Source organism: Athalia rosae, chromosome 5 (assembly GCF_917208135.1).
Source record: "Athalia rosae chromosome 5, iyAthRosa1.1, whole genome shotgun sequence".
Classification (NCBI taxonomy): domain Eukaryota; kingdom Metazoa; phylum Arthropoda; class Insecta; order Hymenoptera; family Athaliidae; genus Athalia; species Athalia rosae.
Genome location: NC_064030.1, coordinates 18396653 through 18422527, shown reverse-complemented (window position 1 = coordinate 18422527; position 25875 = coordinate 18396653). Strand labels below are relative to the sequence as shown.

Sequence of the window (25875 nt, the reverse complement as noted above, 5' to 3'; positions counted from 1 at the left end):
TGATTATGTTTTTATTATTCTTAATGAACCATGGACCCTTTATGTATAAAATATATGTATGCTCTAAGAATGAACCTCAACGGAGGACTAAACAAACGTCGGGATTAGTTCTACTTGAGCACTACAATCTCATCTCCAAACGGAACCACAATTGATTGATATACAAAAAATTAAATAACACTAATCTGCCTACATGAGGGGCTACAGTATACGGGTATCCTCACACTACTATGAGAACTTTTCGGTTCCATCATCTTAATTATCACTGTGAGCATGGGCGATTTCACTGGACTATAATAAATATGAATCTTATGGCGTGAGCAACCTGCAGCCATAATCCAGTTAACGGTTCATACTTCGCATGTGTATATGGTAGTAGCATTAAGTCGTTTCGGCCAATATAAGGTTCCTTGTGGATTGGGCTTTGTTCGCTCTAACTTAATTGTCAAAGGTTGGTTTTGTTTTACTTCAAACCCCGATATTCCCGAAACAGCGTGGTCCATGCTGTTTCGAAATGACGAATAATTATGAACACCCTAAAACCCACAAGATCGTTCTCATTACACAGGGGTTCCATGTGATTAAAGTGCAAACGATCGGGTGAATATACATATACTTCTACTTCGTGGTGAATACATGGACGATTATACTACCTATTTGATACAAGAACAGCAGTAACAAAGAAGCGTATTACGATCATTGTGTGACTCGGATATTGGGTGAGCTATAACAGAAATGACAACAACGGAAGCCATGATTACCACGCATGGTAGTTTTATACGGGTTTTCGAAACCATTTACTGACTGTAGTCGCTTGCCTGAAGCGTTTCTTTAGCTGTGATTATTCGGAGCAATTTCTCAATAATTCTAAGTTTCTAATGCATTTTGTAAAAATCTTGACTGGCCTACCATTCAAGTATCATCATTTCTATAAAAAAGAAAAATTGGTTCATTCTGTACAGCCTATGTCTAGAAGATTCGTTGTTAATTTAACAATGCCTCAGACTAATCGAGACGCATGTTCGAATATTTCAGCGCTGTGATAAACGAACTCTCAGCCACAGTGCGGCGTAGCGCAGTTTCCTCAGTTTCCATTCATTTTGTGCTGGGAGCTCAAGTAAATATTTACTCAATATGCTGTTGTGATGGGGATGGAAACACCGCAATGCTGGCTACCCTGAGCCCTGATCCTCTTTCCTCACGAACAAAAAAGGAGGCCAAGAGATGCCCAAGATCCCTATATTGGGTAAATAACGTTCGTCTTGCGGAAGAAGTTGGAGAGGGGTGACTACACTCACAAAATACCAACCACTGGATAATAAACGAGATGGCTGCAAAAAATGATGTGGCTCTTACCAATGACAACTCCAATGGTGGTAAATAAATGAATAATCAAATAATCATCCACCGCTGATTCTCCAAGATCTACTAGGTATAGAATGATTTCTGTTTCACAGTTTATACATTACCTGCAAACAGCACTATTAACAAGGAAAGTCTCAAGATCGTAGAATCGGAGGGATCTATTCATCTAGATCCACCGAGTTATTTGTACAGTACAGGATCGGGACAAATCATCAGAGATTTAGAACAAGAACATGGTGTACACGATCGCGTTTCCGAGGACGAGCTTGGGCCACTTCCACTCAACTGGGAGAAAGCTTATACAGACACCGGCGAAGTTTATTTTATAGAGTAAATATATCCTAGAAGAGTGGTTATGAAAGATGTAACTGTGAGGCACGTGTGTTGCATGACTTTCTTTTTATTTTACAGTCACAATAGTGGAACTTCTCATTGGCTGGATCCGCGACTTTCAAAGTTCCAGAAACGTTCTCTGGAAGAATGTTTGGACGATGAGCTTCCTTACGGATGGGAAAAAATTGACGACACATTATACGGCACATACTTTATCGATCATGTGAATCGACGAACTCAATACGAGAATCCTGTTCTGCAAGCAAAGCGAGCTCAGCAAAACTCGCGGGAACCTAAGAGTCCTGTTTTTACTAGGAACCCTGAAAAGCTCAAGGGACCAAGAATACGAAGCACTCTTCTCAAGGGCGCCAGAGGTCTTGGTTTCACTATTGTAGGAGGAGATGACACAGTTGAAGAATTTCTGCAGATCAAAAGCGTTGTGCCAAATGGACCTGCCTGGCTTGATGGAAAATTGCAGACCGGTAAGAGCATGGATCGGATTCCCCTCTAGAGATTTTGTCAACTTTCGCACATTGTTTTAAGGTGATGTCCTTGTCTATGTCAACGATATGTGTGTGCTTGGATACACACATAATGAAATGGTGGATGTATTCAAGTCCATATCAAGTGGAGAGACAGTCACCCTTGAGGTTTGCAGGGGCTACCCTTTGCCTTTTGATCCTAATGATCCAAACACTGAAGTTGTGACAACTATAGCAGTAAATGCGCCTGGTAGGTAACGTCAGCTATGCTCAACATTTGTCCACCATTTCTTGATAGACGCGGCTAATAGTTTAACGATTCCTAGATATGCCAATGGAAAATTCGAGTTTCTACATGGACGTCGATCCGCTCCTACGCAACAGGGAACGGTTTAATTTCGTTGATGGAAGCTTTTTGCCAGTACATTCCATGCAAAATGCGGAAGGCATGGTCACTGCTTCGGTAAATTCTATGCCCGATCTCTGTATCTCAGACAAAATGGCAACGATAAAACGACCGAGCAGCACGGACATTCTACTGTGTGATGAAACTAGGCGAGTAGCAGAGGTAGAGGAGGAGGAGGACGAAGATGATAATGTGAATGACCACAGTAATGACAATGACAATGTCGTCGATAGTGGCGAGGGTGAGGAATTAAAGGATCAAAGAGCGCAGAACAGAGGAGAACAATCGCAGATATATTCCGAACACCCGCAGCCGCTGCTGATGTCAGCTAAGCCCGAATTTCTCAGCATATCGATCGTCAAAGGTACAATGGGTTTCGGCTTCACGATAGCTGACTCGGCCCATGGACAAAAGGTAAAAAAGATCCTGGATCGTCAGAGATGCAAAAATTTAGTTGAGGGCGACATATTGGTAGACATAAATGTTACCAATGTCAGGAACATGTGTCATTCGGAGGTCGTGCAGGTGTTGAAAGACTGTCCCAGGAACAGGGAGGCAGTTATACATGTCCAGAGAACACACAAGACCAAGGAGAAAAAAGAGAGAAATACCACAACAGGTCTTTTTAGAAGTAAAACTCCGACCGCAGATCTCTACAGTACTCGTGCCAAGACAATTGTCCCTAGCCGGCCAAAAACTCCATTGGTGGATACCAGGGGTCCGACACACAGGCCAAAGACACCCACGACTGACACAGATAACTCAGGGTGGTCATCTGAGATGCAAATCGATGGCAGTTCGATCAGCGACCATCCTTACAGATACACCAATCTTGGCAAAGTGATCAACTTCTCAGAGCCCCTTGAGTACAGGGAAAGTATAACTGAAAGGTTGGCCGAAAACTTTGCGCTTCACACCAAGCTGGACGATGCAGTGCCCGTGTTGGGGTTGGACAAACTGCAGTGGGGTGCTGCAAAAGATGAAGATCGTGAGGAAAAAGGCAGCTCTTGCAACGATGCTTATTCCATCGACGTTTCCAGGCATGACATTTCAGGCTCTAATCATAATGGTGGACAACGGGGTGATTATTACAGAGATTCATACCTGGTGCAGTCTCATGAACGACACGACGATCAACATCTGGATTATCACACTTATAGCATCGGACAGGAGCAGAATGTAGACACGGGAGAGATCTGGGGGAATCGGAAAGAAAGTACCAGCTTTGAGCATGACCAACCGCAACACTCTGGTTCTCTTGCTAGGTCAGTAAATTTTTATTGCCAGTTTATCTCTCCAGAAGTGAATGAGCTGGTATGATCTTGAAAATTCATACAATATTACCATTAATCAGATATCATCAGCATTACGGAAGTGAGGTGATTTTCCCAGTGGCTCCTGGCGTTCAGTGGATTGAAACACTGGTCACTCTTGTACGACAGAACACCGGGTTTGGTTTTCGAATAGTAGGGGGTACAGAGGAAGGATCACAGGTTGGTTATTCGTCAGAGAATGCAGCTGATGGTTTCAGATAGTAGAAGGTTAATTTCCTCCCTAATTGCGCAATGGTTAGCAGGTTTCAGTTGGACATATTGTGCCGGGTGGAGCTGCTGATTTGGACAACCGCCTGATAACAGGTGATCTGATAATGTCGGTGGACGGAGAGAGCGTTATGAACTCTTCGCATCACCATGTCGTTCAGCTAATGATAACGGCTGCGCAGAACGGACGAGTAACGCTTGGTATTCGTCGACGGGTTAACATTCAAGATGGCCTTCAATCCTACGATGCCCATCAGAATCCACAGTATCCATACGATATCTCCGTGTCAAGGGTGGAAAATGAAGGATTCGGATTTGTCATCATATCATCATTGAATAAGGCAGGTTCTACTATAGGGAGAATCATCGAGGGGTCTCCAGCGGCGAAGTGTGGACAGCTAAACGTAGGAGATCATATTTTAGCCGTTAATCACGTTGACATTGCCAATGTCTGTCACAAGGATATCGTGAATCTCATCAAGGACTCGGGATACTCTGTGACTCTCACCATCGGTTATCCATTGGATGATAATTGCTGCAGCACTCCCTCGTTATCGCAAAAGGTATTTCGTGTCACAGCCATATTGAATCGAACCTAATCGACACATCGGTGAATCCCGTTCTACAGGATGAACAAGCAGGCGACGGGGATGGTGGACAATACCACGCTGTTGAGTTGACCAGGGGAACGCGGGGCTTTGGGTTCAGTATCAGGGGTGGACGAGAATTCCAAAATATGCCGTTGTTTGTACTACAGATTGCCGACAATGGGCCAGCATCGGTGGACAGCAGGCTACGTGTTAGTCATCCGGAATTATTCGAATCAAGCTTGCTGTGTACTGGAATTTTGTAGACAGAAAGCTATTGATATGAAATTGAATTAGAGAATGATAAAATATCAAAATGTAAATAACTTACAAAAAGATATTAATAATCAATTTGTTCTAGGTGGGCGATCAGATAATCGAAATAAACGGAATAAATACGAAGAATATGACGCACACAGAAGCAATCGAGATAATTCGTAACGGTGGTCCCTCAGTTCGACTTCTGGTAAAACGGGGTTGTCAAATGCCCCCGGTTGTAGGAGCTTCAACGCATCTTTATGACATGAATATATGAATATTTATGTGAGCACGTTAGAGAAATGATTTGCTTCGATGAAAACCAAGAAAAGTTCAAACTGACTTTCTGAAAACTTTCTGACAAGAAAAGTTAAGACTGCAAAGCCTTTATATTATTGTGATAATTCCTTCTTCGGAATTGTGCCTTTTGTAAGTGTTTGGGGTCTTTCTAAATAGTTGCCACAATGTAGGTCTCTAATATAGTTCGATATAGTATACACAATATTAAGGCTTGGCAACAAGCAAAAGAAAGCGTTTGATTAATTTAATGAGAATTCGTAAAGAAACTTTTTACCATGTAGTATCTATGCACCCGGTAAATAGAAATTGTAGAACACTAGAAGCTCAAATAACTGGGTATGCGATTATGCCTAATAAGTACGTACGTACAAAGGTGTACACACTCTTCTTGTATTTCGAACCAGGATAATATTTTTGAGTCACCACTGCTGATCGATAGCAGGTTATTATCGTTTCTTCAGTTTCGGCAAAGATGAATCGTAAATGCACGTAAATTTGGATGTGTGTCGCTCCAAAAACTATTCGTCGCGTTCAACACAATAGTATACTTATACATTCTGCTACGAATAATGTTATCAGATCTCAAGAGAAAGGCAAACAACGCCATTTGGCCTCAAAGTTTATTTCCAGTTGTTTGTGTTTTTACTTATTTATTTGTTTTTTTTCTCAAATAAAATCTTCAATAATACTTGTTAACGGAAAGGGCCCCAATTAAATAATGCATTTTGCATTGCGTAAATTGATGTTACTTCTTTGTAATTTTTTAAATCGTGACTGCGATAACTAGATTATCATCATGATCATTGTCATCATTATCATCATTATCAACATTGGAAATCATCGTCATTTTTACTATCATTACAACATTCGGAGTCACATCACCTCAACATGATAATCTTATCTTTAATGTTTCTTTAATTAAGGGATAACTGCCTATTTGAAGACTGTTTTTTTTTTTTGTCATTAAAATTAGATATACAAAGTGTAAGTATATTTTATACCATACAATGTACTATGAATTGAAAAGAGGTTTTTTTTTAAGATTATTTTTTTATTCACCTATAAGCACTATTGTTCGAGAATAGTCGCTAAGAAATAACATTATGTCATGTTTGAAATTCATAGATGCATTAATATAGCAAATCTCATTTTGGACATCCTCGTAAAACATATGTGTGATTGTTATTTATTGTGATCGATACATTCAATAACTGTGTTATGAGCTTATCCCCAATTTTGTACAATGATTGACAATGCTAAATGCAATCTACTAAAGTTGGTAATATACATGTATATGTATGTATATGTATGTATATCAAATTATAATTTAAAGTTGATCAAAAAGTGGAAAACAGTAAACATACTTGACAGTAAAATCAAGCGAAGAGCCGCAGTGGTAGCGGTGTGGGCGCACTTCGTAGCGCGCACCAGCCCATTTTGCTTATGACGTGCTGTTTCTACAACCCATAGCTACTGCCTTGTGTTACCATCGGCTACATCACCGTTTCCAAGAAGATAGCGCTGCGCGATCAAAGATGACGTCAATGGTCCGCAACTTCAACCGCAATCACTAATTCAGATTTTAATGGAAAAATAATTTCAGCTCTATTTGTTTATCCAGCAATAAAAGACATCAATGTGCCAATAAATGAGTTGAAACGTGCAATGGAACAAGTGAAACAATTCAATATAACCGATAGTGAGCTAAGGGGAGCTAAGAATCGAAGGTCATCTTGAGGACGCCCTCCAGCTAAGTTGGTAACCCTGACGTGAAATTCTTCGCCCGAGAGTATTTATTACCCGGAATATGTTATATTCATACGAGGACCCCGCTGGGTGAATGTAAACACGTAATGACACTACTTTTAAATTCCGGGTTGAATACGGTGGTACCATACAGTGGACATTTAAGGTTATATATTGTTAACGAGGTACAGTGGTTATCGTATCAGTGGAGTGGCGTTCGGGGAGATTATTGAATCCCTTACCTCGATTGCGGAGAAATTTTTTCGGTATGTTTTCGCTTGGTATTTTCCCTGGATTCACGGCTAGCTAACCGTCGAGTAGCGCGGTACGGGGCGTGGAGAAGAACGAACCGTACAACTTGCGTCGTAGATCATCGACCAACTACAAGAAAAACCAAAGAGTTATGTCAGTTACGTTGTTACCGGTGCTCATAGGGGTGCTACGGGAAATGCAGCTCTAAAAGAGACAATAATTTAGCAGAAGTGTACCGTAAAATCCTTGACAGACAGAAGTCAGAACGTATTTAACATCATCATATACTGGTACTCATACATTCTCCTCTCTGCCGTACCTTTAAATTGTCAGAAACCTTGGCAAACAACCACACATTTCAAGTAAAATCGTTGCTGTGAATGTGCAGTTCACACCGACTACTAGCTGATAATACTCCTACACTTTGCTGTCTTAGTCACCGTACCTGAATCAAGTCCTATTTTATAGCCACGGATGTCGCACGCTACTTGAAAATTTATAATAACAGAGGGAGACACTCGGTGGATAAATCTGAGGAAAAAGTCTTGAGACAATCGACAAGGGACAGCGTGATGGTGATGCTTTTGAAGGATTTTCTGTTATCCTAAAACAGAAATGTAAAATAGAAACTCTTTTCGAAGTTCGGGATAAAGTAAAGATGCTGAACTCAAGCGGTTACGGATGGAGTAGCCATGTCTCATGGCTATTTTTTGCTCTGAGCTTTCTACTTTTCAGCCCGTTCTGTTCCTCCGATTCCAATCAATGTGCTCCTGGACTCAACACAGCAGGAAGTGAGTGCTCAAATATTTGACTGAATAGTCGGATTGTCTATACACATAAAACCTCGGTGGTATTTATTTCAGGAACATGGCCACAAGGAGACATCGTCTTGGAGTATGGACAGTCTCTCAAGATATATTGCATCCTTAACGAAATTCTTACCGACCCAAAGTACCATGGTAAAAATGCTTCCGATTTGGCATTGTTCAGAAATGACAAAGAAATGGAGCCAGAATATATCAAAGTTGTTAACAAAACCACAATAATGATGTACGTCGACAAGCCTGCAGCCTCTAAGGCAATGTACTATTGCAAACTCAAATTTACAAATGGCAATAATAAGTCGTACGAACCTGTTTGTCTCAACAAGGTTGTCGTTGGATGTAAGTTGAACGAGTGTACCAGAGTGGTCTTTCAGAAGAGTGATTTTTTAAATCTCTTATGATTACCTCTTGAACGGTTTCAATTACAGAAAAAATAAAAATTCCACTAAGTTTGAGCTCATGATTCCAAGGGGAATATGTGCCACATAATTTTGTTGTTTGAGTAATTTTCTTAGTAATCATACTATTACTTTCGAATGCTAAAAATATTCTAGAAAGATACAGAGCTCAAACTTTCGGAAATTTCTTTCCGTAATTGGAACCGTTCGAGGTCACCGTAAGAATTTAAAAAATGACCCTTCTAAGGACCATTCTAGTGTATATAAATGGCACTTATCGATTAATTGCTTGATATTTCAATGCACCTGAAATACTTCATTTCTGCTATGTAGATAAGCCACAGAAGCCATCCAATTTTAGTTGTATATCGCGAAACTGGGAAAATCTCACATGTTCGTGGACACCGGTGCCAAACGACATTGCAACACGTTTTTTTCTACGCTACTGGATACCGAGACAAGATCCTAGTACCTATTCTTGTCCCGTACCTAAACAAGAGCATAAGCTACCGCCGAATACCTGCATGTGGGAAGCATCCACGGATCCACCGTATAGAAATGTTCATAAGAATTATACGTTCATATTGCGTGCCGAAAACGTATTGGGTAATAACAGTTTCACATATCACATTCGTCATTTTGCTCATGGTGAGTTTCGTGCATCATCACAACTTCAATTACTCAAAATCTATCTGTAGAAGTGCCAGCGGAGATGAAATTATTTTCGTTACAGTGATTCCGGCAAAGCCGGTCAACTTGTCGGTCGTTGACAAGACGTATTCAAGTGCCATGCTCCACTGGAGTGTTCCGTTTGCGATGCGTGGTTTTCCGCCGGGACTTGTTCATAGGATTCAATATCAGAATCAGTGGGATGACGAGCGAATTTGGGAGGTGAGTGGTGGTTTCGTCTTTGTAAGAATCACTTTTTTAGTCAATCTTTGTTTTTTCAAATTACAGACAATGAATATAACGGATAACGCTCATGCCAACGAGAAATACTACAATCTTACCGGTTTGAAGTATGCGAATGCAGTTTACGATGTTAGGGTGTCTATCAAGAGTTTTGAGGCCATTGAAGAAGACAAGTGGGGTCAGTACAGTGGAGTCACCTTCAAAACAGCGCCTACGCGTAAGTAACTCAATATCCTCAGCTCTCTTGTGTCGACGAACAACTCTGCAATAACCCTTGATCTCGCAGTTCCAGGCCAACCCCCCAAGACCGATGTCGGCAGTTTCGAGATTGCCGGTAACAGCGGTAACAGAGACGTGTACATATACTGGCAGACAATTCCGGCATGGTTGGAAAACGGAGACAATTTCACGTATCAAGTTGTTCACGTTGAAGAAAACGGCCGCAGCGTCGATCTCCAACCACACGAGACAACTAAAACTTACGCCAAGTTCAAAGCCATCAGTTTTAATAGCTTCAGGTTCGAAATCGTCACTACTAACTGCAGAGGGGCTAATCGACAAAAAGCGGTCGTACACGTCCCGAGTCAATTTGAAAGTATGTTAGAAAAAGTTCATTGTCAACTAATTCCTAACGATTTTAATATTAATACGATCAATCCACAATCGATTTTATAGTGCCTCGTGAGCCGGTTGCTTTCACTAAAATCGCTTTCGATGGTGGACTATACGAGCTGTCCTGGAATCTGCCCAGTGGTAATTCGAATGTAAACATAACAAATTATACGATATTTTGGTGCGAGAACGATCGCGATAGACCTTATCAATGTTCGGTTAGTATGGATATTCGTAATTGATAAAAAATGTACCTTGCGATAAATTCTCGTTTGTTCATTTTTGCAAACAGGGATACCTTGATTGGATACATGTTTCTCGAAACACGAGTATATACAACACGACAGTGCCCGACCCAAAGAAAGTGTACCAATTTGCGATAGCCGCGAATACTGAGAGAGCTAGTAGCGGTATGGTTTGGGCGTCGTGCACAGCGATTCACAATAAAGTAGTCGGAAAAATGAAATCTGTCTGGATAAACCACATAGACTCGAAGCAAATTGAGGTAGGTTGGAAGTTGGAATGTTCCGACCGCATCGACATTGTACAGGGTTTCAATATTTACTACTGCCCGATCGCATCTCCGTACAATTCGAGTTGCAAGGATCCAAAAATGAATACGACAGTAAAAGCTGATCCTCACACTATTCATGGAATTGTGCAAGGTCTTAAACCCTACACCACTTACATGCTCACCGTTGCTGTATTGACAAAAAATGGAGAAGGGCAACATAGCGATCCTCTTTACAATACTACACTCGAGGCAGCACCCACTCCTCCTCGAGATGTTTTAGTAAGAAATGTGACCAACACAACGATGACGGTCCAGTGGCAGGAACCATCTGCCAAGAATGGCGTGCTGAGATACTATAACGTGCACTATAACAAGAAGACTATCAATGCTGAGAAGGCAACGACCATAGAAATTAAAAATCTAGAACCTCATACAGGTTACAACGTGACTGTCTCTGCCTGTACAATATCCTGCGGTGAACCCTCTGATTTTAAATTTGTTCGAACGGATATCGGGATTCCTGGAAAGATCGATGTACCTGTAGTAAGGTTCAGTAATTCAAGCCAAGTTCGTATATTGTGGAATCCGCCTAAGGATCCAGCGGGGTATCTCGATTATTACGAGATTCTCACTGCCGATGGTCACATTCACAGCAACATCACTAGCACCGGTGAGTGTAGCGAATCCCAACCTATAATTACAATTATTACAATTAATTACCGACGTATTCATTTTGCTTTGATTTTCATAGACCAGCACCTCGCTATTCCTGACTGCACGAACGTCGGTCATGATAATTTATATCGTTTTCAAGTGAGGGCTGTCAATTTAGGGAGCGACAAATCGCGCCTCCAAGGACCCTGGTCCGAACCAGGGGAAGGGCACTGCTACAACAATGGTAAACACTTGAGTTTCATTCCTCTCATCGAAATTTTCCTTCCCTCAATCTACGATTCAGTATTTCTACTCCGTCTTTCTCTCCTGTATAGGACCCTCTACGATGGCCTGGATCGTAATATGGGTAATCGGAGCTCTCGGCGGCGTAGTTTTCTTGCTATTCATTGGATATTTATCGAAAAGGTAACAATTGCCAAGCTTCTCTCATCAAGAGCAGATGGTGAAAATACAACCTTACTATTTTTCATCATTGTAGGTTATGGCTGAAGTGCAAGGCAATGCAAGATGTAGAGGTTAAATTACCTCCAGGATTAGCCTCTAATGTGGTAATCGTAGACTATGATTTAAATTTTTTTTTTGTGTTTCTTGGCCACATTTGAACAAGTGAATTGAAAAAATTTTCCTCTATCTTCTCAAATTTAGAAACTTTTGGAAAAGGGACATGAGCAGCACACGCAGCAGCTATCGGCTGATTCTAGTGGGTGTTCGAGCGGTCAGGAGTCCGTAACCTCCTCCCTTACCTCCGATTCCCACGTGCTGACGGACAGTGGTGCGGACCTTGATCCCGTCCCAATGTCGCCAACAAAGCTTCTCGAAACACCCCCAACTTGGGAATCGTGTAACCTCCGTCAGCGAAACGTCGCAGGGACAACTAAGCCGGATTCATCGTGCGGCGAACGTGTGCGTAGGGATCCTTATGTAATGGTCGCTAAAAATGTTGACACCATATCTGGCGAGTCACTTTCACTGGCAAGATCAACGCCAAATTTGACGGCCGTCAGCGTAAAATCTGAGAGCGCGGGAACAGGTCTGTATACCGCCTCTCAACAGCAACACACGTGGTCATCGGCGGGATATATAAGTATGCCGTCCTCCGAGGAAGAATCCTTGTCAGAAGACCCGAGCTTGCTTCCAATAGGAAAGGGAAACGGTGCTCAGGGTATCTATAGCGTTGTTGGCTTACCGCCCTCACTAATGCCTCGTTCCAAGGCAGAAACGAGAGGCCCGGACACGAGTCATCCACATGCCGCAAAACTTATTCCTCTTGGCACGGAGTCGAAACCCACCCCAGGGGCAGTCCCCAACCCGTACGTCAGCCTTGCCTTCTTGGAGCAGAAGTCGAGAATCCCAATTACGAATACACACGTGCCATCATCCGTCGACGACTTTACTGACGACAACTTGGAGTTTTCCCGCTCGGTTCGTGAGCAACACACACCACCGCCGTTTTCGATTTCGGATAAACTAACGAAACCCTATGTGCAAACGGGCATTTTGGATGCGACGAAGAAAATGTCGCGCCCAATCGCACAGAGAGACGCCCTGACGGCCAGTGCGACGGAGATGAGCGGTGGACCGTCGATTTCATCTTCCAACTGCGTCGAACCTGAGCATTCTACGTCGCAGTCCTTGATGCAGATATCTTCGAACGTCTACCTGCCCATAGATGCAGCACGTGGGGGCGGCACACCGGCCTCGAAGAACTGGAACGAAACTTCCGCGTATACGCAGAGCCCGTACGTTGCCGTGAGTAAGGTTTCCATTGCGGAGACACCGGCGAGGTTGATGGGGCTCAGAGTGAGAACGGGGCTAGAGATAGACGACGGTCACATGCAGTCTTCGAATCCTTTCATTCCGACTTCAGAAATACCGGAGACATCTCCGAACATCCCGACAACGCGTAAATCGGACTGTCAACCGGACGGATTTGACCGGTCTCTCACTTCAGTCGCGGTGCCCTTGCCGGTCGTTACACAGACTTTGGGGTATGTTTCGATAGCGGAAAATTCGCCTAGAACCGGCAACGGTACGTCACTGGAAAATTCCACACTTCCGTACCAGCCACATCAGCGCGTTAACAAAAAATCCACAACTTCTTCGCCACAAAACGTTGGCCAAGGTGAAGAACAGTACAGCAAAGTAACGGCCGTACCGACCACCACATAACTATTGAAATAATCTAACAGGCCGTCGAGTGTGAAACTATTCATATGCTATACCTAGGCGCTTAGAGAATTACGTTAAGTAGTAAGTACGTCAAACAACTCTAGGACTAAAAAACTGAGTAGCCACTAATTCGCGTCGGCCCATGTCTTCATATTTGTGTCAAATTTGTCATCTGTGTGAGATTCCGAACGATTGACTCAACTCTATGCTAAGATACATGAATCGGTGATGGAATTCAGACAAATCTGACCAGATATTCGGCCTTCTGCTGTGACGAATAGAAAGTAATCGGACAGGGTAGTAGGGGGTACTAATCTGAAGGAAAATTCTGAAATTCATTTGAAAACTTAGCGCAACTGCCTATTTATTTTATTGGCATCTAGACCAACAATTTTGAAGATCTTTCAGGATAGGTCATGTAATTTGGTGAACGGAACATTTGAGCAGCTTAATTGACGATTGTTTCTCGCGTTGTTGATCAGAATTATGATGACGACGACGACGACGACGATGATGATATTTATAGATGTAATACTAATAATAGTTGCAACAACAACAACAACAACAACAACAACAACAACAACAACAACAACAACAACAACAACAACAACAACAACAACAACAACAACAGCAGCAACAACAACAACAATAACGACGATGATGATAATGTTGATTATGATACAATACGATAATAATATTCTAATGATAATATGAACGATGATCAGCTATGCGGTGCATATTGAACGTGTTCATATATGCTGCCACTTGCAAAGATTGGGAAACTACTTCATACTTGATCACGTGTTGTTGTAGAATATTCAAAACTACGTTCTGTCCGTATAAACTATTGTTCTCAAATGTAAATAGACTTTAATCCAATGATAACGTTATCATCATCGTCACCACCATCGTCATCTTGATCATTGTAATGGTTATCATGATTCGTTGGGAGAAGAATCCCACTCCCACTTGGAACTCGCAATCTTTCCAAATCTTACACATTGCTCTGTCAAATATAATTGGCATGTCGGTTGTTTCTTATAGGCAAGTAGGTCATGAATCTCGAACTCTGATAACCAGGAAGTTTGACAAAATTCAGGTAATAATACAATCATACGATGTTCAATGCTGACTGATGCTGGAATATTGTGCTTCGTAATTATTGGGCATATCTATTGGCATAGTTGTATTAGTACATATCTCATACATGTAGCCTTGTGTAATTACTTAGAGTGGCTGAATATTAATCAATTTGTTTATTTTTCATTTTATCAATTATTCCCGTTATCAATGGGCCAATCAATATAATATTAGAAATAACGTTCAACCTGAAAACTTATTATTATATCTATACTTGCAAGATTACGTATACAATATCACATAAACTTGGCGTACGTATATGTTAGCATAAATATAGCTATAAATTTTATTTTTATATTAAAATATACATACACTACAGAAAATATAAGATCCAACACACACGCATATCACTCACTCACTCACACGCACGCACGCACGCATAGGTACGATGAATTTTGATTTCTACATTTCACATTAAAATTGTACTTTTATTCAATTTTTGAATCCAGTGTGTGCATATTAATATCAGTAGTCATGTATAATGTAACGAACTTTTGTAAAATCTAGATAGGTCGAATAAATGAGCGGTAAATTCGATACAAGAGATGTTTCGGATCACGCCAAGTTCGATGAGGAATAGGTGATTAGCCTATAGATATCGATATTCTGCCAATTTGCAAGTACGATCACAAACACTTTTTGACGGCTGGATCGTCGCATTTTCATGTAGTATGACTCTAGAAATGGGAATCAGCCGATTTAATTGAGCTACTACTAAAAGCTATAGAAAATCCTAATTTTTCTGCTCGGCACAGCGGGAAATCAGCCATAGATTGAACAGTCTGATTGATAAATTAATTGAGTCAGCAGATTCGGATTCTAAACTCGACATACGTAGGCGTACGGAAAATCAATCAAAGAAGCGAAAATTTTGGTCTCAGGAAAAAAAAAAAAACAACGAACTTTTGCGGTTTAGGGAGCCTGAGGTTGAATATCTTTATCATCATTTAACCGACTGTTTCCCAATATATTTTGACCACAGGAATTTGAATTTGCCGATTAAATTAGGCTAGCTTTACTCTTGTACGCACTTTTCTCATTTTCTCTAGCGCATCATACTCCATTATTGATCTTGGCATTTAAACTTCAACTGTAAGGCTATTTCAATTGGAAACACTAAAAATCGATCAAAGTTGTGGCAAACATTTTTTGTATCGAATCGTGTCGTTTTCGAGTAGATTGATTCACACGCAAAGATAGGCAGAAAACATACCGAGGACGTCCTGGAATCCGTATATCCTTCTCTCTTGATGCACGGTCGAAATGCGAGGATCTTTTCACCTGAACTGAAATAAGGAAACAAAAAATTAAAGTACTGCGGCTTTGCAACCATTCCAAAGGCTGAAAATGAAACATCCTATTCGCTCGTGCAATACCAATCCTAAATTCAATGAAGAAATGCGCCAACGAAATTTTTTTTCCACACTCTGTTGTCTTGATGTGGGGTAATCGAGTCGTGCCTCAACGAAGTGACCTCTTAGCAGCACGTTGAAGGAAGAATGATACTGAATAAATAACACATAGAAACCAGTTCACCATCCCCCACTTACGTGTGTCTGGATATAAAATATTTCATCACACTTTAAAATCCGACCATATAAGTTTCGTGTTCATAATGGATCCACATTTCGATTTATGGGACTGTGCGAAGGTGTAAACATCGATTTTCGCGAATCAAATCTTCAAGTTGAAGGAGAGGCGGTAATTTTTCCTTCAGTACAACCTCATCACTGCAGTCTCCTCCTCTGAGTTGGTCTACGATCGTTTGATTCAAATATCATTGTAAACGGAATAGAAAACTAAAACTAAAATAGAGATCATACAGATGATTTTCATAAAAGATACTGATATTTTTAAACAAAACCTTGCCCTAATCTTACCTTCCTCTCTCTCAGTTTGCTGCGGCGCCTTTAATTGTACTCGTCCGTATTGTTGTAATGTCCATATGATCGCGTGACGAATCTTCAGTCATTGTGAGTAGCATCGTATAGAATTGTCGTTACGTAATAAGCGACACTTGATATTTATATTTCGCTTCTGTTTTTTCCATCATGGTGTCCATCTAGTCACATCTAGTTTTAGGCCAATGAACAATACGAATTGTTTTATTGGTTGTGTTACACCACTGGGATGTTGCTGAATGTCTATTGTATACGATTGAAGGGGGGCTACATACAAAGCAGGACAGCTAAAAAGCTTCAGTGGTCCGGGGAGTCCGGAGATATCTAAACGATTAAGAACCATCACCGGATTAATAAACCATGCGTGCCACATGATTGCGTCAGTATTATGTTGTCTTCACCCACAGACGTGGCGAGGAGCAGCAGCAACAAAGGCAACGGCTTGTCACATGTGAATCTTTGTGAGAACGTACATTGTACAGCTGCATATTATTCCGACAATTGGAGAGAATAACAAAAACTGAAGACACTACTAACGTCTTTCACCGGGCCGAGATTGGTGTAGTGTAGGACTTCCTATTCCCTTTCTCTCTGAAAGAAAGAGATAAACCACACTCAGTGCACTTCTCGATAAGTAACAAACGCTATACCATTGTGAGGAGCAACACGTCGCTCGCACTCTTTACGCCCGCTGCTCGTCATGTCGCCACTATTCCCTACCTCGACACCAACTGCAACTCACGATCACATCCATAATTTCAACAAGTAGAGCTAGTGTATGCTTGGTGACTTGTCACTAGTTTGCGTCGTCGAGCGCCAGTTGTTTAACAAACCATCCTTGGAGCCTCAAGATGCTATTATCCTTGTCCTTCTTAGCCTTCGTATCGTTCTGGTCACTACCATCCTTGCTGCCATTTTCGAAATTACTTTTATTGAACTATTATTCCTTGCCAATGCCCGTGTTACTCTCGTCGTCACTGCTGCCGTCCTTCTGCATAATTGCTAAAGAAAGCATTGTGAAAAGCCTTCGATTATATTGTGCGCCAATGTAGCTTCATTGTACAAGCTCGTTTATTATTTCATTGCCAAGAGCCACAAAACAGACAAAATTCGAACAAAACCAAAAAAGGGCAGAGGTCGGTATATCTATGTCTGCAAATTTGGCTCTCTTGTAACCGACGATAATTTTTGTGCCTTTACCTTATTGAATTGTGTCAAATATTCAGTTAACCCTACCAGATTCGATACCAAAATTAATACCAATACTCTTACCAAAGCAATAATATTCACTCAGAGGTCCTGTTAGAAGATGCAGCAGCCGAGCAGTAATTAAAATTTGCCAATTTGGGAATGATCAAAGAGTTAAAGAGAGAGGCAAACTGTACGGAGCTTTTGCCCCCTTTATTAACATAGACAGGGGCAGAATAAAACGGAGGACTAGGGGTCCTCGTAATATATTCAACCACCAGAGCACAATGTCGCAGTTGAACATAAGCTCTGGGAAACGAGGACGAGGAGTCCCTGGCACCTCCACGGCTGCTGCCTCTGCTCTGAGCAGCTCCGCTGACCTTGCCAGTCTCTTCGAATGTCCCGTGTGCTTCGATTACGTCCTTCCTCCTATACTACAGTGTCAGAGTGGGCATCTAGTCTGCAGCAACTGCCGACCTAAGCTCAACTGTTGCCCTACGTGTCGAGGACCCTTGGGTAAGCATAAAACGTTACATTTCACTATTATTGATTGTTTAATCGAATTGATGTTAGCTACACAAACATGATCTCAGGTAACATCAGGAATTTGGCGATGGAAAAAGTGGCCAGCAATGTAATGTTTCCTTGCAAGTATTCGACCAGTGGCTGCACCGTATCTCTGGTTCACACAGAAAAAGCAGATCACGAGGATGCCTGTGAGTTTCGACCTTACAGTTGTCCCTGTCCAGGAGCCTCCTGTAAATGGCAGGGATCTCTTGAACAAGTAATGCCTCACCTTGTCATGAGTCATAAGAGTATTACGACTCTTCAAGGTAGTTTTTCTTGAATACGTTGCATCGCGATAAACGGACTAAAATAATTGCTTACAACTTGTTTCACATTTCAAACCCCAGGAGAGGATATTGTATTTTTGGCCACGGACATCAATCTCTCAGGAGCTGTAGACTGGGTAATGATGCAGTCGTGTTTCGGGCACCACTTTATGCTCGTTCTGGAAAAGCAAGAGAAATACGACGGACATCAGCAGTTTTTCGCCATTGTTCAGCTAATTGGTTCAAGGAAACAGGCAGAAAATTTCGCATACAGGTGAGGAGGGTAAAATTTTATCTTCATTGCCATAAAAACATCGAGAGTGGTCAGTGAATCATCCTCTCTGAATCATTAATTTCTCTTTTAGATTGGAATTGAACGGTCACCGGCGGCGCCTCACATGGGAAGCGATGCCAAGATCAATTCACGAAGGGGTCTCGTCAGCTATTCTTAATTCCGATTGCTTGGTATTCGATACGTCGATGGCACAGTTATTCGCCGACAACGGGAATCTCGGGATCAACGTTACTATTTCTATGGCTTGAACTGACGGAACTAACGTTCGAACTAATCAACGAATAAGCGAAGATCGACTCTGATGACGTGAGAGAATCAGTCCTGCGATGCACTTGTCCAGAGTTCGGCGGAATCGGTCGTTAAAATGAATGTTGAAACGACTGAGTTTGAAATGAGATCATTCCTGTCGTTCATCGGCCTTTGATTTGTGGTGACGATCAAAGCTGTAATAAGCTGATTGTCATTTGCCCAGATTTTACTATTAGCATTTCTCACTGGGCCAAGACTATTGTAGTGTCAAATTGTCTGTCCTTCTCTTTCTTTCGAGAAAGAGAGAGATGAACCACACTCAGTGCGTGCTTTTTGACAAGTAAAAATTTTACGGTGAAAATTTTGATTAAATATCGACTTAACATTTTTCATGTACTGCGAGGGATTTTTTCTTTTTGAGCTGGCCACCCGTTTCGGTTCTAGATCACAAACCGTCGACACTCTCAAATATTCGCAAACGGGTGCTCAAATCCGTGTACGGCGCTAGTCCTTTTTTCATTCATTTATTTCATACAATAGTTCACCACAATGGTGGGATTATTTGAGTCGTGTCGCAACCGTTACCTAATGACTGGAAAATTAATATCAAATCTGAAAAAGCTTCAGAATGATTGTGACTTGTATTATAGTAATTCGAACTTGATCCGGAAGAGATAACTTACGTATTGATACGGATAGGATACATACTTAAATATAAATACATGGCACGAGTATACATGTATTGTAGGTTTAGCCGTGCATAGGTATAAGTAGCACTAACAGAATCCTGTCGAACGGTTATTCGACAATTAATAATATACAGTTGAAGATTCGTAAGGCTTTAGAACCAACAACTGTGAGTGTCATTCGTGTAATCATGTGAGAATTTTAACTGCGTTCTTATCTTTAGATTACCAGTTTATTTTATCTTCGGGGTTTTGGTTTTTCTCAGTATATGATTTTGACCCTGTCGTCTCTATTTCCATTTCCATTTATATAAAATTATTTGACCAGCGTTTTACTACGATGGCTTTCATCAGACCGTTCTATTCGTCACTTTCGTCAAAACATACCGCGAATCTCTTGACCTCTGACCCCTGGATTGGATTCAAACTCTCACCATTATACATTTGTTCGTGATGATTGGATCTTGAGTGACTGAAACATTATACAAGTTAGGCAAATGACGGATAAGTTTTTGTTTAGTTTTTAAAACTTAATGTTATTACCAGGAATTGGAATGATTTAGTAATTTTAAGATGATCTATGTATTATGATCATTCATTCCGTCTCTCAAAGACATTGTTCAAGATTCAAGGTAGCGCTGGAGGGCAAGTACCCGCGTTTTCAGAACCTTTTACCCGAATATCCCTTGATGCATAGTCTGTATGTGGTGTTCTTGTGGGGGAGGGGGGGTGATCTCGAAGTCGGGACTCAGATACACGCTGTATTCAAAAAGAAGTTTGCAAACTATAAAATTATAATTTTTATATTTCCAATTGCCACTGATATGAGATATTACGTATTCATTATTGTTCACCTTTACATGTAATTTTTCCTGCCCTTGCCCTGATCAAATAACAGAAACGAATGTAGTAAGGTATTGATTAATCAATGGAGATAACTATCGATCATTGTGTGGTACCACCTCAGCTTAATATAGATTTTTGCGAGATTTTTAACATAGCGGTGCACTCAAAGTGCATTCGGACTCGACTACACGTTCACTTTGAAATCGCTTTACTTGCAAAAATAGGTTCTTTTCACCCTAAAGTGCGTGGCCACTAGGGAGGGCGGTCATGATCAATCTCGCCGGGCGTACCTTTAATTCTTCTCCAAAAGCTTTCTATGTCTTTTTCAAAAACTTGGCCGCGTCTACTTGCCCCATTCCATTTTCATTCCATTGTGGTTGGCAAGAACAAAAATTCTTACAAAAATTCGCACAATTCTTGGGTCGATTTGAAGTTTCCTCCTCCCATAGTAGAATCTGAGATGTTGATAAACTAAAATTTGCGAATATTCGCATTTTCCTAACTGAAACTTGCCCACTAATTACCATCAAATGATTCTACGCTGTGTGGTAGAAAAATCGATTAATAATATTATCGTTTAGAGGTTAACGATCAAGTCGGATGATCAGTTTTTTGGCATTTTTTGAAAACAAATTATCGTCAAACGTTCAGGTTGAATCATTCACCGGTAAGGCACCGAAGAACGATCTCAAAATGGATCATTTAAATTCGTTAATATCGAAGGGCTGACTATTCAGGTCGATGGTAGTTATACCGTTGAAAGTAGATTCAACGGTCATACACACATCTATGGTTCTAGCAGCGTTATCAAGCACAAACTTGAGGAGATTGTATCACCTTGTAACCTTACAGATACCTTGACGTGTGTGTGACTCGGAAAAGAAAAGGGCAGTGTACCTGGATTTGCTCTCGCACGCGAACTAGAAAAATGAAGTTTAATTGTTCCTTCAACGAATGGTTTCCATTTTTGAGCAAGAATTCCATAGAAGCGGTGGCATTGCCTATCCCAATTGAGGTTATTGAATACTTGGAGCATGGTACCTTCAGATTACCCATTGAGGCGATAGCGCCATCAACATCCAATGAATCCTCGTGGTCCGATGGCACTTGCCTATTAGACAACGATGAAGAGCCACAAGAAAAAGAAAAACATCTGGATAACAGGGTGGTAGACTCAGTGAGTTAGCTTGACATAGGCCTGAGTGCCTGTATTGTGCTTTCGAAACAGTCAAAATTTGTCATATATTTGAAAGTACATTCAAATTTAGACTTTTATTTCCTGCATTTTCTTATTTATTTATCATATTTCATCATATCTGTTATTTTGGCACTGATTGATGCAGGAGTCAGGACTACCGTCGTTTCCTGAGTTCAGCAGTAAAATCAACCAGGTACTCAAAACATTTGGAGCTGTCTTCGTAAAACTGAACTGGAGTGCTCCTCTGGTAAGTAGATTTATTCTCAACATCATTCTATTTTATGGAATAAAAACATGGGTTGGTCAGAGGATGTAGTTATCATTAAATATAACAAATATAGGATGCAGCCTGGATTGCTCCAACAAAAACCCTCCGATGTACAACACTTGAGGAGATTTATTTACTGCTAAAAAGTTCTGACCGTGTGGCAGCGGACCTGAATCATTTAGAATTGCTAAAAACTACCAAAGTCACTTTGCAACCTTATCTGGTTCTAAAAAGATGGCAAGAAATAACTCCCTGCACCGAGTTTCGATGCTATGTCATTAATGGTGAACTCTTGGGTAATCACGAGCCTACCTCGCCAGTATAATTAAATTATTCTAGTAGTCAACTGTTATAAAACCATTTAAATCTAACAGGAATTTCTCAACGAGATCTTTCACAATATTACCAATATATAGAATCGGCAAGGTACAGCATTCGTCAAGAAATCAAGAGTTTGTTTAATGAGCACATCCGAAAAAGTTTTGTATCCTGTAAAGATTGTAAGTACGCAGAATATAAAGTTTATAATTTCAAATTTTCCCATATTGCCAAAATCTTGCTCGGATATGTAGATCTAATATTTTTAGACACATTTGACGTGATTTATCACGGGAAGGGTCGTGTCCAAATAATTGACTTTGGTCCATATTTCCCAGAAGAAACGACAGCATTACTTTTCAAGCACAATGAACTCACTGGGTCGATCAACGACCCACCCGAGTTACGTTATCTCGGTGAAAATATCACCATGCAACCGAATGTTGCCAGGTACTTTGGTGTTCCAAGAGACATTGAGGCATTTTATCAATCCGACAACCTTTTGTCCACAATGGACATCATACGGAGGGTAAGTAATATACCGCAACAATTGTGCATGGGCAGTTAAATATAATCTATCGTTGCAGGAGGTGAGAAACCAAAACGAAAACTCATTAGCAGATTAATGAAGACCAGTTCGATGGGTTTGATAAATTACCTATAATTGAAGTACAGTGGAGATCTTGCAGGTAATTAACATACTTCTCGTTATTTTGTCACAGCATAAAAGTGAATTGAGGTTTAATAAACCAAAGTTTCCATGTCCTTGTGATTTTTCTCAATGCCCAGACAATTTATCCTTGACCCTTGTGAGAAGTATGCTCAGCGAGTTTACCGACTAACACTGTGTATAGTCATGGAGCATTTGAGCCAAAATGGATCCATGATGCTAAGAATTGGCTTGACTGATTAAATTAAGATTTCCAAATTTTTGGATTACAAAGAATCTTCGGCAACGTTTTCTCTTCTGAGATGGAATTCTGATCAAGGAAAAATATTATTTCACTACCTATTGTATTTTTTGTTAGCATTAAGACAAAAAAAAACGAAATTAGTCATAAGGAACCCCACCCCATACACAGACATTTTAAGCCCTTAATCAATATGAATTGAATTCATTCTTTTACTAATAATATTCTTCAATACGATTCCAAATGTGATTATCCAAAGATGATTGTATTTCAACTGATGGGAATCACGTTATTCAAATCATTTCAAGATTTTCAAAGTTTGATGAATTTCGGCTGATAAAAACACACATATTTAAAAAATTATTAATTACCGTTTCAGTCGGGGCTTGGGCAGCTTATATTATTAGTATACATAGAACACACATATTTAAGGAATATCAAAAATAACTTGAGAATTGTTGTTTGGTTTTAATTAGTTGTAAGTGTTAAGTCTGCGCTTATTAGATACCTATTTTGGAAAATTGAATTTATTGTTCGATTAACAATAGCTAGGATGTCTAATCACATAAGGATTTTTCGCCTCACACACAGATTTTGCAGCCCTTAGCTATTTTTTCTTATTGTCAGTACAAATAGATATGAAATCGAATAAATTCATTTTTCAAAGATTCCAATGAAATTATATCAAAGTATTAGAAAATTGAAATCAATTAAAATCAAGTCACTAGAATCATTTGAAGATTTTCGATGTTGAATATAAATTTCGGCTCACAAAAACACACATCTTTTCAAAATTTGATGAATTTTTCGGCTCCTGCCAGGGCATAGGCAGCCCGTATTATATTCTTGCACACAACAGGTAATGGGGAGTCTTTGAACGAGATAGCACGGCAATGAATGTGACATGTATGAGTTAGATTAGTATTGAATGAAAAGTACAAAAACATGTGAATTTTTTTGCCCTACACACAGCCTTTAATGTTTTCTTATTGAAAATTTACGGATTTAGATAATTTCGGCGTAAAGAACACACACCTTTTCAAAATCATGGTTTCGGCCGAAGCGTGGGCAGCCCAAACAGACTCACACTTTGAGAAGATCCTTTTTCCTATTTTTTTCCGATTTTTTGAAATATGTTTGAATTATACCGCCGCTGGTCACGTGGCCGCACTCGGCGATAAAGCTAGCGCCATCTTGCAGATTTTATGTGAACTACCGAAAGGAGTTGCGGCCAGCGCCAACTTTCGGAATTTTGGTGAACTAAAAACTCGCCGATACAGCTAGCGCCATGTGGCGGAGTTTTCGTGAACTACCAAAGCGTCTAGCCTCGTGACGGGCCCCACTCGTTTCTCGACCACGTGGTCGGATTGCAGGTGGCGCCATCTTTTTTTAGTTCGCCGATAATCCGGGAGATGGCGGTGGCCACAACTCGTTTTAGTAGTTCACGAAAAATCCGCCACATGGCGCTAGCTGTATCGGCGAGTGCGGCCACGTGACCAGCGGCGCTAAAATTCAAACATATTTTAAAAAATCGGAAAAAATGGAAAAAAAATCGCAAAAAATCAGGAAAAAATCGGAAATGAATCCAGAATGACGTCCCATCGTCTCTGGATCACGGGACACCTCTAAGAAGGCCAGGAGATGCGCTAATTGACAGATCAATTGAAAAATTGACTCAAAATCGAAAAGAAATCAGGAGAGGAAGGCAAAGATGGAAAATATCCGGTCAACATCTGGAAACGAGTCTAAGGTCGTGCTACTCTAGCTACATGGCGTCAAAACTTACTGATCCAAGAACTCACTGATCAAAAACTCGTGACACACCTTTGACATTTCATCGGAGCATATCCTCTGAATCGAAGTCGAATACAACCCTGACGTTGACGAATACCAATGATGACATGTCATTATAATTACTCCTTCATTCAGGTAATTGCCTTCTTGGTCTCAAAATCGAAGACAGTCAAAGGATCAGAGGCGACAGTCTTCTGGCATGTGCAATTTTTGGGATGAACAATAGATTCAAGCAACAGCGAAACTACTTGTCAGTTTTATTTCAATATGGATGCAGCGTCACAATAAAAATTGCAGATTTGTTGATTCCTGGCTCTTGCAGCATCCAGAAATTCATAACCATTGGAATGTCTCATATTTGTTTCAGAAGAATCGGTACACAGAATTTCCCAGGTGATTGATGACACTGTTTGTTGGCAGCTGAGGTGATTAAATAGTTCATGAGGAAATTGCATGAATAGAAGAGTATTGATGAAAGTTCGCAATGGGTTGGATCAATTATAATACCTTCTAGTTTCATGAGTTCAGTGAAAGAACGTGTTGCTATTGACACAATTGCTAAAAACTCACTAATTAAAAACACGTGACACACCTTTGACATTTCATCGGAGCATAGCCTCTAAATCAAAGTCGAATACAACCCTGACGTTTACGAATACTAATGATGACATGTAATTGTGAATATTCCTTTATTCAGGTAATTGCATTCTTGGTCTCGAAATCGAAGACAGTCAGAGGATCAGAGGCGACAGTGTTCAGGCATGTGCAATTTATGGGATGGACAATAGATTCAAGCAACAGCGAAACTACTTGTCAAATTTATTTGAATATGGATGCAACGTCTGGTTCGAAAATGCAGGTTTGTTGGCTTCTG

The 25875-nt window shown here is 40.6% G+C and overlaps 4 protein-coding genes and 3 long non-coding RNA genes across 21 annotated transcripts; 4 read left to right on the top strand and 3 right to left on the bottom strand.

Annotated features, from left to right (window-relative positions):
* Positions 1-287: 287 nt before the first annotated feature.
* On the top strand, positions 288-6016 carry LOC105684504 (membrane-associated guanylate kinase, WW and PDZ domain-containing protein 1-like). Of its 5 annotated transcripts, none has more exons than XM_048655842.1 (11): positions 291-451; positions 569-719; positions 1036-1376; positions 1458-1695; positions 1777-2180; positions 2242-2430; positions 2507-3851; positions 3941-4079; positions 4163-4690; positions 4756-4926; positions 5076-6016. In XM_048655842.1, exons 3-11 carry the CDS (start codon positions 1328-1330, stop codon positions 5247-5249), a joined length of 3237 nt encoding a protein of 1078 aa, XP_048511799.1. In that variant the 5' UTR covers positions 291-451; positions 569-719; positions 1036-1327; the 3' UTR covers positions 5250-6016. The 5 variants fall into 5 exon arrangements, with proteins under 5 accessions (XP_048511801.1, XP_048511799.1, XP_020707129.2 ...); XM_020851470.2 differs by having other exon boundaries at positions 4160-4690; XM_048655843.1 differs by having other exon boundaries at positions 4160-4690; positions 4756-4963.
* On the bottom strand, positions 4384-16830 carry LOC105684508. 4 transcript variants are annotated; one of them, XR_007278572.1, is made up of 7 exons: positions 16691-16830; positions 16395-16586; positions 15728-16319; positions 7261-7399; positions 6637-6842; positions 4636-4988; positions 4384-4525 (listed from the first exon to the last, which is right to left on the bottom strand). It is a non-coding gene; the product is annotated as an uncharacterized LOC105684508 (long non-coding RNA). The 4 variants fall into 4 exon arrangements; XR_007278571.1 differs by having other exon boundaries at positions 4636-4966; XR_007278570.1 differs by lacking the exons at positions 4384-4525; positions 4636-4988 and having other exon boundaries at positions 6303-6842.
* Positions 7419-15051, top strand: LOC105684501 (cytokine receptor). The gene is made up of 13 exons (XM_012397887.3): positions 7419-7560; positions 7739-8061; positions 8134-8433; positions 8826-9140; positions 9226-9383; positions 9450-9621; positions 9691-9999; positions 10080-10234; positions 10309-11200; positions 11282-11428; positions 11520-11610; positions 11684-11753; positions 11851-15051. The coding sequence occupies exons 2-13, from the start codon at positions 7929-7931 to the stop codon at positions 13372-13374; spliced, it is 4266 nt and encodes a 1421-aa protein (XP_012253310.2). The 5' UTR covers positions 7419-7560; positions 7739-7928; the 3' UTR covers positions 13375-15051.
* On the top strand, positions 16587-20489 carry LOC105684505 (E3 ubiquitin-protein ligase SIAH1-like). Its single transcript, XM_012397900.3, has 4 exons — positions 16587-18119; positions 18197-18436; positions 18518-18710; positions 18802-20489. Exons 1-4 carry the CDS (start codon positions 17891-17893, stop codon positions 18977-18979), a joined length of 840 nt encoding a protein of 279 aa, XP_012253323.1. The 5' UTR covers positions 16587-17890; the 3' UTR covers positions 18980-20489.
* LOC125501057 lies at positions 18218-18848 on the bottom strand. The gene is made up of 3 exons (XR_007278576.1): positions 18709-18848; positions 18492-18615; positions 18218-18359 (listed from the first exon to the last, which is right to left on the bottom strand). It is a non-coding gene; the product is annotated as an uncharacterized LOC125501057 (long non-coding RNA).
* Positions 19929-21691, bottom strand: LOC125501056. 3 transcript variants are annotated; one of them, XR_007278574.1, is made up of 3 exons: positions 21554-21690; positions 20521-20549; positions 19929-20425 (listed from the first exon to the last, which is right to left on the bottom strand). It is a non-coding gene; the product is annotated as an uncharacterized LOC125501056 (long non-coding RNA). The 3 variants fall into 3 exon arrangements; XR_007278573.1 differs by lacking the exon at positions 21554-21690 and adding an exon at positions 20803-20944; XR_007278575.1 differs by lacking the exon at positions 20521-20549 and having other exon boundaries at positions 21554-21691.
* Positions 20900-23875, top strand: LOC105684500 (cell division cycle protein 123 homolog). 6 transcript variants are annotated; one of them, XM_012397885.3, is made up of 7 exons: positions 20900-21179; positions 21365-21689; positions 21856-21957; positions 22052-22274; positions 22353-22478; positions 22566-22825; positions 22884-23061. In XM_012397885.3, the coding sequence occupies exons 2-7, from the start codon at positions 21441-21443 to the stop codon at positions 22920-22922; spliced, it is 999 nt and encodes a 332-aa protein (XP_012253308.2). In that variant the 5' UTR covers positions 20900-21179; positions 21365-21440; the 3' UTR covers positions 22923-23061. The 6 variants fall into 6 exon arrangements, 5 of the variants coding, with proteins under 5 accessions (XP_012253308.2, XP_048511803.1, XP_048511802.1 ...); XM_048655846.1 differs by having other exon boundaries at positions 20900-21249; XM_048655845.1 differs by having other exon boundaries at positions 20900-21256.
* Positions 23876-25875: the final 2000 nt, after the last annotated feature.

Bases quoted from the DNA above. Each gene is read 5' to 3' on its own strand.
- LOC105684501 (XM_012397887.3), top strand. From the start codon at position 7,929: ATGCTGAACTCAAGCGGTTACGGATGGAGTAGCCATGTCTCATGGCTA. The intron at 8,434-8,825 runs GTAAGTTGAACG...TCTGCTATGTAG, and splicing joins CAACAAGGTTGTCGTTGGAT to ATAAGCCACAGAAGCCATCC. The intron at 9,622-9,690 runs GTAAGTAACTCA...TTGATCTCGCAG, and splicing joins CTTCAAAACAGCGCCTACGC to TTCCAGGCCAACCCCCCAAG.
- LOC105684500 (XM_012397885.3), top strand. From the start codon at position 21,441: ATGAAGTTTAATTGTTCCTTCAACGAATGGTTTCCATTTTTGAGCAAG. The intron at 21,690-21,855 runs GTGAGTTAGCTT...TGATTGATGCAG, and splicing joins ATAACAGGGTGGTAGACTCA to GAGTCAGGACTACCGTCGTT. The intron at 22,275-22,352 runs GTAATCACGAGC...TAAATCTAACAG, and splicing joins CATTAATGGTGAACTCTTGG to GAATTTCTCAACGAGATCTT.
- LOC105684505 (XM_012397900.3), top strand. From the start codon at position 17,891: ATGTCGCAGTTGAACATAAGCTCTGGGAAACGAGGACGAGGAGTCCCT. The intron at 18,120-18,196 runs GTAAGCATAAAA...ACATGATCTCAG, and splicing joins TACGTGTCGAGGACCCTTGG to GTAACATCAGGAATTTGGCG. The intron at 18,711-18,801 runs GTGAGGAGGGTA...TTTCTCTTTTAG, and splicing joins GCAGAAAATTTCGCATACAG to ATTGGAATTGAACGGTCACC.
- LOC105684504 (XM_020851470.2), top strand. From the start codon at position 1,328: ATGGCTGCAAAAAATGATGTGGCTCTTACCAATGACAACTCCAATGGT. The intron at 2,431-2,506 runs GTAGGTAACGTC...AACGATTCCTAG, and splicing joins TATAGCAGTAAATGCGCCTG to ATATGCCAATGGAAAATTCG. The intron at 4,927-5,075 runs GTTAGTCATCCG...AATTTGTTCTAG, and splicing joins CGGTGGACAGCAGGCTACGT to GTGGGCGATCAGATAATCGA.